The sequence below is a fragment of the Thunnus maccoyii genome, chromosome 5 (genome assembly GCF_910596095.1).
Source record: "Thunnus maccoyii chromosome 5, fThuMac1.1, whole genome shotgun sequence".
Taxonomy (NCBI): domain Eukaryota; kingdom Metazoa; phylum Chordata; class Actinopteri; order Scombriformes; family Scombridae; genus Thunnus; species Thunnus maccoyii.
The window spans coordinates 13,464,220-13,479,554 of NC_056537.1; the positions used below are offsets into that span (position 1 = coordinate 13,464,220).

The 15,335-nt window shown below is 37.8% G+C and overlaps 1 protein-coding gene across 2 annotated transcripts in view; it reads right to left on the minus strand.

Moving 5' to 3' along the window:
• Nucleotides 1-2,204: 2,204 nt before the first annotated feature.
• LOC121897671 (cGMP-inhibited 3',5'-cyclic phosphodiesterase A-like) overlaps nucleotides 2,205-15,335 on the minus strand; it is a 78,879-nt gene continuing 65,748 nt past the window's right edge. For both annotated transcript variants that reach the window (XM_042412333.1, XM_042412332.1), the window contains exons 13-14: nucleotides 7,843-8,101; nucleotides 2,205-7,056 (exon numbers count right to left, since the gene is read on the minus strand). In XM_042412333.1, the coding sequence (XP_042268267.1) occupies nucleotides 6,743-7,056; nucleotides 7,843-8,101 (573 nt within the window). In that variant the 3' untranslated portion in view covers nucleotides 2,205-6,742. The remainder of the gene's footprint in view (nucleotides 7,057-7,842; nucleotides 8,102-15,335) is intronic.

Sequence of the window (15,335 nt, forward strand, 5' to 3'; positions counted from 1 at the left end):
TACAGTATATGTGTCTATAATTCTTACCTTCTGGACAGACATTTTTCTCTGTTTTGGTTTTCCTTTTAGATGGCGAGTTAAGCTGGAGTCAGAGCTCTGCACTACAACTGACTGTCAGACAGTATAGACGGATGTGCATGTTCTTCTTTCAGCTTCAGTCTGAAGATCGAAAAATTCACTACTGTCTGTCATTCCTGTTATAAATTCATCCCCACAACTGTGTTCTTTTCTATATGAATATTACGAAGGATGACCAATTAAAATGCAATCATTATTCATTTGGTACAAAAAATTAAATCGGATTTTATTTCATTTTAAGTAAAATGGCAACATCTTTTATTCATACCCTCTGCTTTAATATGACATTATCAGACTTATGTGCTTATAGAGGGAATTGTGGTTTATCAGTGTTCAACAATTTCAAGCAATTTAACTTGTATGAAAAATGTACAGCATTTGAGAATTAAACTTATATAAATCTTAAATATAATGAGCTATTTACCTGCATTATTTGGGTCTCAATAACTCTCAAAATGGATTTAACATGTCAACAATTTGACATTTATTTATCAAAACTAAGGATTTATTACTTACATGATACTGCAGCCACTTGAGAAAAGGAAACCTGGAAGACCAAGTGGAATGAATATTACAGTGCTCTGCTGTGTTAAAACTGGCATTTAAAGGCACACAAACATCCTGACCAGATGCATAGAGCTTTGTCTAGGTTTAAGACTTTCACCAATTGTTAGCACAAAGTCAGTCTTGATCAAGCGTGACAGCCAAATGTAATAAGAACAGCAGTCCATTAGAAAAATAACTTCGATCAGAAAGCAATTGGGTTTTCTATATGAGAACACTGCATCCACAAGGTCTCAATGAGGAATTGTCTGTAACTCGTTTTGTTTAAAGGTTTACTGCTGTTTATTTGCTCTTCTATGTTTTGTGTATACATAAGTGCACATAAGGTTTAGACTGATGTATGTGCAGACACATGTATCCATTGTCTCTGTATGAACTCTGGTTTCCATGCAGGTTGTGTGACAACATCAATCATGTGGTCTGTAAGTTCAGCTGTCGGTGGTCCTTTGACCAAAATGTTCACTTTTTCTCACATGTTTTCACTGTGTCACTTTTTACACATGAAAGGAATTGATTCTTTTGCATCCTGGGAACCTCTTCTGTTCTTTGTTAGTGTGCGGGCAATCTCTTTATGCAATGAGAAAGCCAAATGTAATATGGAAATTTTATCATGCTGCATAATTTTTAGGGATGGCAATATTTGTCTGTTTGTCGGTTGGTTGATACAGACATTTTCCCCTGACCTCTCTTCTAGTGCCACAACTCCTCAGTGTCACAATGAGGCTAACATCTGTGGTTTTAAGGGAAATGTCTCAACAACTAGTGGATGGATTCCCATTAAATAGAGATATTTGTAGATGGTTATTAATGTCATGATATGTTGTAGATATGCATGCCTACACTGAGTTGTGTGTGTGCGTGCAAATAGATATGTATGTAAGTACGCATAGTATATCTCACCTGTCTTTTCTGATTCATTGATGTTGTCTGGCTTCACTGTATTGACAACAAATCAAAAATGTATGTATTTATTTTTATTCTTTTTTTCTTCACTTCCTTCAATAATTACCTATTATTATTATTATTATTATTATTGTTTATGTATTTACTTTTTCCATTGTGAATCACAATTATGTTGTATTTTTGATTATTAGTTATCACTATTGAACATAAAACACTTGAAACATGATTAAAATGGGGCTGCAAACGCAGTATGGATATTATCAATTAACTCAAATAATGTCTCAATAAATAAAAAAAGAATTGGTACACACATTCATGTTCCCCTAAGGATTGTAATCATTTTGGTGATCCCTCAACTTTTTATTTCATTATCTGGTCAAAATTCAAATTTGTCCAAAACTTTGTTTTTTGCCCAAACACCTGCAAAACTAATGACATTCACATCAGCCTCAGCGGTACGTTTTTAGTGCTAATTTGCAAATGTTAGCATGCTAACACACTGAACTAAGATGGTGAATATGATAACCATTATACCTGTTTTGCATCATCATGCTAGCGTTCAGCTCATAGCACCACTGTGCAGCCTCACAGAGACTCGTTTAAAGCAGATCCAGATTATTGACCAAAGGAGGAAAAAACACAGACACAGGGATACCACAGAAATTATAGTCTTGTAATTCAATGTATTCACATTACAACATCCACATGTTTCAGTTTGTGACGACTTCTAATGATCTTCAAATATATTCACTGTATGATACATAATACCAATAGGCACTTCCAGTAAGTCTGGCAATATTGAAGCTACAGTATAGTGTCTAAATTACAAAATGGTAAAAATAAATAATGTATATCTAAAAGAGTTTTTGTAGTTTTAAAATTTCTTTACTGTACAGCATATATGTATATTGTACAAAATGGAGCATCAACCTGCAAAGAAATTATTTTACTTTCACAAATACTGTGTATTTGGACATATTCTTCCTTGTGTAAGTATTAGTACATGTGATAAGTGCAAGGTACTAGTGAGAAGAAAGCAATTAATTATTTAATCATGTGTCAACTATATAAAAATACTCATCTCATGTTTTGTTTACATAATTGTAAAGCTTGTTTGGTTCCCATGATTACAATTATGCTACATGTGTGAATAAGTATGACAATCAAGTAAAACCAATTAAGACATAAAAAATACAAAACTGATATACCGTATCAGCTCAAATGCAAGTATTGAGTAAAACCGAGTAAACTGATGTGACTGGGGGCGAAATGCATACATCGTTCACTCTAAATAATAATGTGATCACCAACAAATTAACACTGTGGACAGATTCCTTTCATCCTTTAAAGATGAGAGATGTCGTGTGATGAATGTTCAGCTCCTGTTGCCAGTGAGGATCTCCAATCCACAGGCTAAGCACTTTGCAGATCAAAGAGGAAGCGCAAGGAGAAATATGCTATAGGACCTTCAGCGAATAACAATTTCATCTGAGTATCTGAGAAGAAATGAAGAATGACTTACTGCGTCACTTCATCCTTCATTTACTTGGGAGTAAAGATATCACCCCCCCTCTTTCAACAGTAAATGCTTACAATGTTCAAAGAGTCACATTAGAGAGGCCTATGGAAGATTTCAAATAGACATAAACACACTCCCTTACTCTCACACACACTGGACACAGCATACAGTATATACATTCACAAAGCAGGATCTATAGAGTTTGAGTTGATGTTATTATGTATTTGTATATCCTGGAGGCTTGAAATGGAAACTAAAAGTTGAATCAATGTTAGAAACAAAACCTTTTTTTTCTTATTCTAGACCTCTTCAGTTAAAATCGATGTATCGCATTGAATAGCTTCCCTATATAACACTAGTGATAGCTCATCAGGTTTTTTCAAAAGCTGAATTAAAAATCTCCACTGTGTCTGTAATGATGATTATAGCTCATTAGGGATGAATTGGCAGGCATGTTGCACATGAGATACAATTGGTGAGCTAATATATGATCACTGGAGGCCAAAGAAAACTGAAGTTATTCTGATTCATTGGCTTCTAACAAATCCGGTCTAATATGAGTTACTCTTTCCAATGCATTTCTAATCAGTGGGTCAACCAATTACCCTCAACTCCTGTGGCCTTGGCTACAGTGGACTGAGTTCCTCCCACTCCCTCCAGCACACACAGTAACAGAGACACGGCAGCAGTAAACAGCCCATTATGGATGTAGTGCGCTATTCACCACAGCCAGGAACATTGTGTGGTAATAGAGTATGTTAATGTAGAATGTGCAAGGATACAAGGACATGATGTTCCTCATCTGTGTATTACTATGAAATCACCAATAACAGGAAAGCTCTATCATATCCTGTCTACATGACATCTGTGCTGCTCAGCTTATTGAAGATCAGTTTAAAGAAATAAGATTATGGAGGAGTCTAAGTTGAGATACCATTGCATAAGAGATTCAGATGTGCATGTAGGTCATGAGAACTCGACAAAGTTAGCAGTGGATAATTCATTACATATTGCCTCACTCTACTCATATATGACAGTAAACAGACTCGCCAGCTCAGCGTAGAGCACCTTTCTCATTCAACTCAAGATCTACTTATGGTCTCTCAAACACTTTGTCTATGTAAATGTGAATAATTAAAGGAAAGTGGGGTATTCATCAGGGACATTTATGCATTCTAAAAGAGCTACTGCACAGTTGGATATGTAATTGCTTTATCCCGTGGCTTTTTCTAGTTGAAAGTGAGGGCCATCATGTGACTTCAAGTCATACACTACACTGAAACATTCTTTTACGTTTTGTTCACCCTCATGCATCAGGTCAGGACCTTTACACTATTATCATGTTATATACAGTAATGTTATTATGTTAAGCGCCGTTTGCTCTTGTCACATGAACGAGTCATGTTTTATAAAACAATGCTTTTTTTGTCTGGAAATTCTTGAAACCGGAAAAACCGTCCTTGATTTAAACAGTTAATAGTCTGAGGTTACAAGGGCTAAAAGCTTACATAATCAACTATTTTCTTTAGTTTCACAGTGAGAAATACCAATAAAATGACACCCATGAACCATTGTGTGAATCAAAGTTAGATATTGTTTTATCTAGTTTATAGTTTGTCACACTGTGACATAAAAAAGTGATGGCACACAAATATTTAGGGCCAATTTGGGGCAAATTGATTAAGTATGAGTGACAGCACACTGGGGTACAGGTGATATCAAATGACAAATTTGACATTTGGAAGAGTAAAACGGATAAAATAACACATACTGCATCATGACTGTAGCATTGATCACTACTAAAAAGGTCATTAATACTTAATCTAGAGAGAGCAATCTTTCCTAAATGCGTCAGACAGCTTGTTAACCTCAGAGAATTGTTTAGCTCTTTTCATTGTGAGAATATTTTGAGCTGAGGACAGGTCACCTGACTGGATATGACTGGTTGATGTTGAAAACTTGCCAATATAGCTCACTCTATTATCAACCTTGACTAGATTTCAGACTAGATTTCTTCTTATGTGGAAAACATTTCTAGCAAAGTTCGCCTGAATAATTTCCCAGTGTATCATCACTGTAACAGATGTGATTTATCAGGTTGGACTTTTACTTGCAGAAGAAGGTGCACTGTGAAGTCCCACACGTACTGTCTGCTCTTGACTCTGAAAGAATGAATGTCTCCCTGAGGTGCAGGGGAGGAATTCAGATTCTCTGTGCTGATGTGCAAAGATGTTATAAAAGCAGGAAAGTGGGGGGAGTTGTGGGATAAACTTCAGCTTTGTTCTAAGCCTTTCTTGCACATGATCTAACTTCGCTTTCTATTCCTGCATGTTTTTAACTTGATGATAAAGATGTTTACTTTGAATCTCAACAGGGTTTCCTGAGGGTAAATGGTCAGCATCATTTGCAGGTGCTAACATAATGAGGACCAGTAGGTATAGAGTATTATGTAGCATGCAGAGCGCAAATCCATAGTCAGGGAGTCAAAAATGGAAAGAAAGAAAAAAGGGCATTATATTAGTTAGTCTTCCTATAGCTATTCTCAAAGAACTTGGTAGAATTTCATTAATTTGGGGGGATTTTCACCTAATAGTTTATGCTGTCTGGTTCTTTATAATGTCTCATCAATGCATGGTAACCTGTTCTGTTGTTTTCTTTCCCTTATATTTTCCAAATACCTCTGTAGTGTTTATACACAGTATGTTGTGTTCATTCCCTTTTTGGTCTCGTATTCAGCACGATTAATGTGAATCTGTTAATTAAAATAACACCCTATTGCCTCATCAGTGCAGGCCTCTGGACCACAATATTTGGGGTAGTGGTGCCTGATCATGTTTTTACCTCAGGTCTGGAGACCAGAGATGGCACAGATAACAGGAAATCTTGTGAATTCATTCATGTTTTCTGCGGGAGAATTGTGCATGTGAGCGCACTAATTTAAACACACTGACACACACACACCCACACATACATACATACAGAGTGTAAGGAGCCTTAAGTCTCCTATCTTAAACTTATACGGCTACACATAATGGTATAAAGTAGTTAATTTGGCAACTAATGTAAAACATAAAATTTATAAATATTTGATTGTATACTAAAGCCCATGGGTGAGTAATTAAATTTGGCAGAAGTTAAAAGGAAGAAAGATACGCCAATGTTCCTCATTTGATTGACTCCCTTTATAATCCATATATATATATAAAAAAACATATTATGGCCCATGTGAGACCTCAAAAACTCTTGCTAAAATTGAAACACAAGTACAAGTAACTGTGATGTCTATATATAATTGCATTCAGAAAATAATTATGTATAAATTGGCAGCAAATTTCTGCAGTCCTGTGTTACCACATTGGGGTTGAGGTCTGTGTAACCAGTCTTCCTCTTCTCTTGACAGTAGCAAGAGTCTGTATCCCAAAGTACATGAATAATCCCGTATTGCAATATGGAAAGCTCCTTTAAATGTTTGGTGAAACCAAATATTCAGATAAAATGTGTAAAGCACAAATTTTCCCACCCTGTTTTTTTCTTTATAGGCACACATTTCCCAAACATCTACAGTGTTGTGTCTAAGTGATGTGCTGGCAAAAACAGGAGTCAGTTGATAGGATAAGAAAAAAGAAATACTTCTTCACGTCCAAGTCCTGACTGACGCCATATTTCCCATGGGTTCTTTCACTGTGGGTCCACCTCCTCTAGTTCCTCTGTAGGTTTAGAGTCCTCCTGCAGAGACACGGGCCACTCGGGTTCCTCTACTCCCTCCTCTGGATCCTCCCCTTCTACCAGCTCCTCTCTGCTGCCTGGCTCCTCTTCCTCCTCATGAATAGCCAGAATTGGCTCAGCTACATTGTTTAAATGGACAGACTCTGATCCTTGGCCCTGTTTCTGGGCCTCCTCTGCAATCACTTTCTTCCACATCTCATGGTTCTCCAGGAGGTGATGGGTGATCTGGCAAAAGACTTTCCTCCTCTTCTTGGGACCTGCTTTCTCTGGAAGAAAAACAAAACTCAATTGAAAACACTTTGAAGACTGATTTTACACATGAACTGAAAATGAACTTATTATTGCAGCCAATTATCAATAAAAATAGAAATCCGATGCCTCTAACTGCTAAACAGTTTAACTGAGGCTGCACTTACATACACTTGAGATGTCTTTTCTTTTATAATTTTGCTTCAAACTAGAAATTGTAAATAGTACCACATTAATAGTGGAATCAAGTTCAAACAAAACTAATCAGCAGTCAGAAATGTTGGTCAGTGGAATCACTTTACATTTCCTGGTGTAATTATTGTCCAATGATACCGTTAGACCATTACTGACTGTCATTAGTTGTGTTATGTACAGAAATTAAGATAATTGTTATAAAGCAATTTTGTTAACTTTGTTAATATCAATTTTGTTTTTATATTTTATTAAACCTGAGGGGTTTAGAGGCTTACTGTAAAAGCTCTTCCCTTTGGCTTTACCATGAGTTGTCCAAAGTATTTATAGTATGTTCTAACTAGAGGCTTTGTAGTCTATTTTTAATTTAAAACAATCTGCTAAACCAATATATTTTCCATGATTCAGAGGAGAAACCACTGTTTACTGTTGCTATTAAAACTGAAAATGTCCTGCAGTATATTATATTGTATAATCAAATCCAAATATAGAGAATAAATGGAACTTTCATACATGACCCGGGTATTCTATGCCACATATTTCTGTTCACTTCCAGTTCTTGTGCCACTACTTCAGGTTTATAGCTTTGTTTGCTACGATGCAATGCTTACGTGATGCTTCTGAGCTGGTGGACGTGTCCTCCTCTGCAGTATCCTCCTCGTCCTCCTCCTCATTCTCCGTGATCTCCGGCTCCTCTGCCTCTGGGTTGGGTTCCACCCATCGTCCAGGCATGAGGTAAGCCGAGTCGTACGAGTTGCACAGTGGTCCCACGATGTGTGTGATGAACGATTCCTGGAGTTTGGCCAACTGTGGTGCTGCTCGGTCCATGAAGGGGCTGATAGGAAGACCCATGCTGGACTCCTCATCGCCCTACATAAAGGATGACCCATATACAGTAGCATGATTCACATTTTACCACACTGTTTATTACAAAAGAAATGAGTCATTCAGGCCATTGTGAATATGCAGGATTGTCAGTCCTGTGTAAATCAAGCCAATAAGGGATTGTTTTGAGTTGTGATAGGGTAAAATTTTGAATTTTGGTGCAAACTACATCAGAGGGATGAAACCCAAGAAAATTAGTTGTGGCCCCGTCAGTATTCAAAACATTTAGTTACAGGTGGAACAAAAGAGAGAAGCTTAGAGTTGGGTAGAGGCGAGTGGTTTCCCATTTTAATCCTAGCTAGCTAATCAATGTCTATTTTACACCTCACATGCCAAGTGAATGCAATTCAACCAATATCACTATGGGTCCAGAGGGCCAGGATGAGGAAATTTTAGCACAGATTTTACTGCTGAGCCCAGTGCCCAATGCTCCAAGTCCCAAATAGACACACTTGCACTTCTCTTTCTGGTAACACAGTTGTAGGTGTAATAAAATGGTAAATAAATGAAAGCAAGGTGAAGACACTTGATATGTAGATATACTATATGCTAGATAACCACCAACATTCACCACAGCACAGATTCAACATGGCAATATCTAGATTAGGGAACCTATTTTTGAGAACCCAGCGCGTGGCGCAGATCACAGTCAAGTGTACCCTGCGAAGCGGGCTGCAGGCAATCATGGCCAATCACATTTGCTACTTTCATCCCCTTTAAACACAGAGTTTGAGGAAACTCGTTGCTGTTCGGGATGTGAAAAATTTCAAATATGATTACAGCAGCTAAAATATGCTGCCAAGAGCAGATGAGGACTCTTTTTAAGTTGAATTCACTTCTCTGGACACCCTGATGATCCAGTGATTGCCATGTTTTCCATGCATAATAGTTAACTCGGCATCACAATGAGCCATACAATAACCATTAGCAGTTGCAGTAAATACCTCTGCAGTGCCATGAAATGAAAGTATAATTTAAAATGTGGTTTAGTATTTTGCATGTTGATTTTTTTTGTTTGATTTGACAGTTTTACATGTAAAAATAACTGCTGATAGTTTGGGAAGGAAATAGTTGCTAGTTTAATCTTCATGGTGCAACATACACATGATCCTAGTAATGCTTTTTTAAAAAATAATACACTTTTGTATTAAAATGTAAACTGAACAATGTCTATCACATGTTGCTCGTCACATGTAAAAAATTGCAAAACTCCAGCCACACTTTGGCCAGACCTGTTGATCTGCATTAAAAACTGTACAGAATAATTAATCATAACCAATAAGTGTGATGTGCATATAAGCACAGAGGTTTCTGTCGTTATTCTTCAACAGTCTGCTGATTGCACACAGTTTAACAAGCTAGCGTGCTTAATTGTGCCTTGACAACGCGAAACATCATTCCAATTAGAGACTGCAGACGGAACAGATTCCTGCTGCCTTCAAACAGATTTACAGACAGTCACCAGGGTGAAAAAAAGGCCATCCATATAGGATGCTGTGCTTGTGGATGACAGACGCTGGTAATAATTACTCTTTAATCTTCATTGAGTCTCGGGGGGATTTATGCCAGAAAGAACTGTCTGGAAAGTGTAAAGATGAGCAAAACATGAAAAAGGCGGTTTGTGTGATTTCGGAGAGGTTTATATGGGTGTGCCTTCACCGAATAAAGTGACAAAATATTACAGAAGATAAGTGCGATGAGCTTTCGACATGCTCTGAGCAGGTGAGTGGCGGATGGCGTGAGACACACTCATTCTTGGCAACAAGATTGCGGTGCACTGCTGTATTGGCATCGCCACAGCCTCTACTGCGCCTCTCCTCCCAATGTGGCACATGGTGAGTCACCAAGATACTAAGCCAGTGTGGTCAAGGAAATAACCTCAGTGCACTGTAGAGAAATCACAGTTCACTGGTGCGCCACTGCGCTTTAAGGCCCTTTCAGATACAATGCGACAACGGCACCACTATGCTCTGAAACCCATGATTTCCAATGGCTTGTGCTGCACCATGATGGCTTTTCGCTGTATCAAGCAAAGCGTGGGGGGTATGGAAAGCCAAAAGTATCGTTCTTAAATGCCGGGGAAATTGAGACAAAATGTGATACCTTTTTCTTGCACCCAAAGTTTTGGGTGTTGCATGCTGTGACAAATACTCATGTGGCCAATAGAAGCGAGGCAGCCAGCCAGGCATGGAAGGCTAAATGGAGGAAAAGCTAATATTGTATGTGCCTGAATTCCTTGAATTGTACAACATAAGTTTACACTTGTATCAGGACCTCGAGAGGAAAGCCCTATCTTATAAACACATTTCTAACCAAGTAGGCATATAAGGTGTTTTAACAGTCAGGTAGCAAATGTGTAGTTTAAATGATAAATATAGCTTAAGTTTGTTATATGGTTTACAAAGTGTTCCCCCTCATTAGCTCTACAGTCCCGCTAGAAGTTTTGAAAACTCTGCCTATTTTGCTCTGTCCTCTGCGACTTCCCCGAACACCTGATCAGACGCACATACCATCACCAACTCATAGAGCTTTTATTTTATACAACATAGGTATTAATTTAATTTACTGTTCTACAATTTCCTAGGAGGAATTGTGTAATTTTATACAATAGAGGAAATAGAGACAATGTTCTGTAAGATAGTTATTTGAGTGTAGCTAGTTGTGTTGGGTTTATAAGCAACTGTTGATTTCACTCCATTTAATGCAGCTAACTATATTATATTAAAATAGTTATTACTTTCCTTCTTCATATCCCTCATATAGTTTGAATGTATTCTTGTCTGTGGACAAACATATTTGTTACACTTTTGCATGTTCAGCTGACCTGCTGTGCACTGACTAAAAGACTAAAATTGTAAGTAATAACTTGAATGTGCAAAAAATGAACAGCATCTCCTCTCTCCCTAGAATCACAACCTTTCCAGGAAACTTTCTTTGAATTCACGTTTACATATTGGTTCTCTTCTAAGAAATCTTTAGAAACTGTATCTCGACTCAATCTAAAGCAAGATCACCAAAAATGCACAAGCATGTATAAAGGGTAGTGGGAAGGTTGAGGGGCAGCAGCATATATGATATCTATGACGTCTGCATGGATGGGAATAAACAGCAGCTATAGCAAGGTTTTCTGGTTGCCTTGGTAACTGACCCCAAGTGTCATCCCATACACTACACGCTAGAATGCCTCTGTTCCGGCAAAATCAGCAAGCTGCTAATGTAAAGCACAATGAGAGTCATTAGAAGACAGGATCTCAGGTGGATTTGCAATTTGATGGAATTTCTTGACAGGTGAGCTGACATAAATTAGGGGGAAGAACAGGAGTAGGAGCTCTGAGATCCAGCTGTCACCGTGACTACATCCTAAAGAGATGCAGGGAACAGAAGTATCGCAAGGTTAACTTAACAAAATTAATATCTCATGTCTTTGTTATATGTTTAAGAAACAGTGTTATGAATACAGTGTCCAACTTTATATTAACTTAGGTATCGAAATGTCCTCTATAGACTATACGTACAGTATTCTGGAGTAGAACTTATTTATTGTTAGACCCTGTAAGCCCTGCGATTTATCTTGTATTACAGTACAGATTCACACATCATAATTATTTCAGAATGCTTCTCAGCACTGTGAACAAATCTCATCCTCAAGGCTCTGTCAACATGTTGTCTGGTGCTCGATGACAAAGCGTTTATGTGTGTGTGTGCGAATGATGTGTGTATGCTTTGTATACATGCCTGAACATGTTTTGTATTGAGGAGTCATATTGCTTTCCTGTTTTTTTTTTTTCCAAGGTCGATGGACTCTCAAGGCTGTCAGTGTAATCAGTGGCGTCTGCTCTACCTGAATGACAGTTGCCTGGGCACCCTGCTTGCGTCACCACATCTAGCAGTACTAAAACTATTGTGACTGAAGAGCATTTCTCCTGCAAGGTTCCTCTCATTCTTCATAGCCCTCAGAGTGGCTTGTAACAATCCGGTTGTGTCACCTAGCTGACGTAGCCGAGCACAAAAGGGCCTGAGCATGACATGCTTAACCCAGACGTAATTAGCAGAGATTATAAGCCATTCAGTGCCAAGATGACATACTGTAACAAAGGTCACTTACGTTGCCATTATGTTGAAGGCATGACTCATTTCTGTTTGTTATACTGTAGCAGCACTGTATACAAAATGAGGCCACATTATCTCATTACACTGACAAAAATCCCTACATCTTTAGCCCATTTTTATAGCTAAAAACTACAAGATACCTTTAGTGACTCTACTGTTCTCTTGGCTTATATGTAAACACCATGTACAGTATATAACAAAACTAAGTGCACCCCTAGTCAATATCACTAAAAAATGAAGTAATTACAGATCCTTTCCATTTAATACAAATTTATTTTTAGACAATACCCATTTCCCTTGAAAAACAGAATGTTTGACTAATTAAACTATAATGAAAGGTTCATATTTAAGAACCAACTGCAAAAAACATCAACACACCTTTCAATAGTGAGACTCCATTCTTTTAGTTTTAAATGTTTTGTATTCCCACCTTTATTTTTGATAAAAGATTCGAAGGACGATAGTCTTGCCCAAATCTGTGAAAAGATGTTCTGCCATTCTTCACAGATGTTTCTTTTCAGCTGCTTAGAGGATTTTGTTGCACTGCCTTCCTCTTTAAAATACTCTACAGGTGTTCTGTTGGATTCAGGTCAGAAGAACATACTTGACCAGGTCATGGTTTTCACTTTTTTCTTCTATAAAAACTCTTGTGAGATTTTTGCAGTGTGTTTGGGATCATTGACATGTTGGAAAATTCCTCTCCTGCCAACCTTCTTGAGACTGGGAGTCATCTTTCCATTCAGTATTTGATTATACAAACTTATATTCATAGTGCCATCTATAAATGTCATCTCCCCTACACCATTTGCACTCTTGACGCCCCATAACAGCACACTCCCACCTCCATGTTTCACAGTTGGCACTATGCAGTCAATGTAGTAGTCCTGGCTAGGTCCACGCCAAACATGCTGGACCCCATCTGATCCAAACAAATTTATTTTGGTTTCATCTGACCAAAGAATATGCTGCCAATATTCATCAAGCTTCTTCTCATGTTCTTTGTCAAAGTTTAATCATGCAGTTTTGTGCAATTTTGTGAGAAATGGTTTTCTTTTTGGATGTCATCCGTAGAGGTTGACTTAATGCAATGTCCTTTGCACTGTCTGAGCAGTCAATGAAACACCATTTTCCACAGATAATCCTCGTGCCAAGTCAGAAGCACTTGCCCCTCTGTTTTTCAATGCAAGGTTTCGTAAATACCGAATTATGTGTACCATTGTTTTTCGAGGATGGCCACTGCACTTTCTGTTATTGGTAGTGTGGGTCCTCCTGTACCTCCTACCCACTGCTGCAACTGTGTCATGGCTTCTGCTCAGTAGCCTACTGATGATCTTGTACCCTCTCCCATCTTTATGAAGTCTCATTATCTGATTTCTGACTTGTTCAGACAATTCCCTACCATGTGGAGCCATGTTGCATTAGACATAACAGAGGCCAAAACTGAGGAAGTTGTGGTGTTCACAGCTTCTTTTATAACCTTGTTCAGGCAATTAGTCTTAATTGGAAGTCACAGGTGTAATCATTTTTGTTTCAGTGGTCACAGGTGTTCTCATTTTTGTTGCATTGAGGTTGTACTTTGAGGCCTGTATTTTCAATTTAGTCTATATAACCTGTTTGTTTTTAATTACAAATAATATCAAATACCACACACATCACCCTAAAAATACTAAAATTATTGTTAGATGATACAGTTTTGAATCATTTTACATTTTAGTGATATTGCACAGTGACTTTTGTTATATACTATAAAACTACAAAGGAAAAGTTGAATACATAACTGAACAAATACATCTTGCCATGGAATTATAACAGCTCCTCACAGAATAGCAGCGCTCAAAGAAAGCATTACCATTACTATCTCAATATGTTGAAAAATGGAGATTGAATGAAAAATGAATTAAGGAGAGTAAAATCAATAAAGCTTGAAATCCAAAGTCTCCATGGGGGAAACAATGGAGAAATGATCTCTAGATTTTCTAGATGCATAAAAAAGTCACCCAAAAGCAGTTAATTGACCACCTGGCAACCAACAAAATATAGGATTTCTATCAATACGGTTTTCATGCCAACTTTAGTCCATAAACAGCCCTGGTCAAAGTTATTAATTACTTAAGGATAAATAGTGACAATGGTAGAGTGTCTATTTTAGTTTTAATTTAGTATTATTATTAGATCTAAGTGTGGCATTTGACACTACCTATCATGATATTTTAATACAAGAGAGGTGGGTTGCCTATCTGGGTCAGCACTGGACTCGTTTTTATCATACCTCACAGGACGTGATTCTAGTGTTTTTCATCTCATGTGGTGTTCCAGTGTTTTCAGTTTGTACATGTTGCCTCTGCACCAACTCATTAAGAAACACAGTGTGTGTCACCATAATTATGCTGATGACACGCAACTGTATATTACCCTGTCCTCTGATAACCTGAGTCCTAGTGACACATTATCAACACACATTAATGTATCAATGATATTAATAACTGGATGTCTAGCAATTTTTTTACAGTTAAATAACGATAAGACGGAAATCCTGGTTATCAGGGCAAAGACAATCAGACAGAAAATCTCCTTTAAATTGTCTCAACTGTCTTTGGAAAGTGTCACACAAGTCAGAAACCTTGGCGTCATCCTGGACACTGACCTCACTTTCCAGAGCCACATTAGCAGCATCATTGAAACCAGATTTTATCATTGTCGAAATATCGCAAAGTTTAGGGGCTTTTTATCCCAGGAGGACGCTGAAAAACTTGTCCATGCTTTTATTTCCAGTTGGCTAGACTACTGTTATGCGCTACTCACAGGAATACCAAAAAGACATCTAGTCCGGGTGCAGCTACTCCAGAATGAAGCTGCTTAAGTTTTAACAAGAAAAAAGAAATACGGTCATACAACACCAGTGCTTCGGTCGCTACATGGCTTCCTATAAATTTTAGAATTGATTTTAAGGTTTTAACAGTCCATTTTTCAGGCCCTACATGGTCTAGCTCCACAATATCTCACTGACATGCTTCTCAGCTATGAACCAGTTAGACCCCTCAGGTCAACCAGAACAGGCCGTCTAGTTATTCCCTGGGTCTCCTCAAAAGTTGGCTAAGCTGATTTTTAG